Genomic DNA, 1241 nt, shown 5'->3' with positions numbered 1-1241 from the left:
ACTCACTCTGTAGACCAGGCTGGCCTCGAACTCAGAAGTCCACCTGCCTCTGCCTCCCAAGTGCTGGAACTAAAGGCGTGCGCCACCACAGCCCGGCACTGACAGCACTCTTGATGGGAATCAAAACTAGGGCCTCAAGCGTCTACCATAAGCTTATAATCACAGGCAATACCACAGGCTTACAATCACAGGCAAGACAACACTCTCCTTAACCAGACAGAGTAATAGTTCTTTAACTATAGGCTTTTAACACAGCACATACCTGCTCAGCAGAATTAGGAGCAAGGTCTTGATTCCTCTTCAACAAGGCTTCACTGAAGGAGGTTTCATCAGGTGCTGGCTTGACCCGGGGAAAAGCCATTTCACACTAAACCAGAAATTAAATTATGTTATTTATCAAAAATAATTCATAGAAGAGGGACTGAAGAAATGGCTCAGTGGTTTAAGAGCACTGATTCCTCTTCCAGAAATCCTGAGTTCAATTCTGAGTAACCACATGGTGTCTCACAACCATCTGTAGTGGGATCCAATGCCCTCTTCTGGTGTGTGGATATATGTGCAGACAGGGCACTGATACACATAAGCTACATAAATAAATCTTTAAAAAATAAAATAAAAAAATGTATCTCTGTGAGTTTGAGGCCAGCCTGGTCTATAGAGTAAGTTCTAGGACATCCAGAACTAAGCAGACAAATCCTGTCTTGGGAAAAAAAAATTGAAAAAGAAAATACAGTTTTTTTTCTGATACTACAACAGGAAAAATAATTGTTATATTCCTGTAATCCCAGCTGTGATCCCAGCTCTTTGAAAAAGATACAGGAGAATTAGCAGTTCAAAACCAGCTTCATGAGATCTAGTCTCAAAAATATATAGAGAAAGCCTGGTCTCAAAAAACCAAAAAAAAAAAAAAAAATTATATATATATATATATACATACATACATACATACATATATACATATACATATACATACACATACACAAAACCCAGTGAGATGGTTTGGCAACAAAGGTCCCAAATCATCAATCCTGGAACCCACACAGAAAACTATAAATCCTGCAAGATGTCCTCTGATTGATCGCCACACACTTCCTGTGGTGTACATGCAGTAATAAATGTAATAAAAAGCACTTCTTAAAATATAGAGGGACTGGAGAGATGGCTCAGACTGCTTTTGCAGAGGACCCAGGTTTAAGTCCCAGTGCCCACATGGCAGTTCACAACTCTCTGTAATTTCACTT

The 1241-nt window shown here is 39.7% G+C and overlaps 1 protein-coding gene across 1 annotated transcript in view; it reads right to left on the bottom strand.

Moving 5' to 3' along the window:
- The window catches only part of Ilf2 (interleukin enhancer binding factor 2), a 13155-nt gene that overhangs the window by 7540 nt on the left and 4374 nt on the right, over positions 1-1241 (bottom strand). The window contains exon 4 of the mRNA XM_031374621.1: positions 263-367. Within this exon, the coding sequence (XP_031230481.1) occupies positions 263-367 (105 nt within the window). The remainder of the gene's footprint in view (positions 1-262; positions 368-1241) is intronic.

This window comes from Mastomys coucha, unplaced genomic scaffold (genome assembly GCF_008632895.1).
Source record: "Mastomys coucha isolate ucsf_1 unplaced genomic scaffold, UCSF_Mcou_1 pScaffold16, whole genome shotgun sequence".
NCBI lineage: Eukaryota > Metazoa > Chordata > Mammalia > Rodentia > Muridae > Mastomys > Mastomys coucha.
Note: the sequence above shows the minus strand (reverse complement) of the source record. Positions and strands in the feature narration are given on the sequence as shown.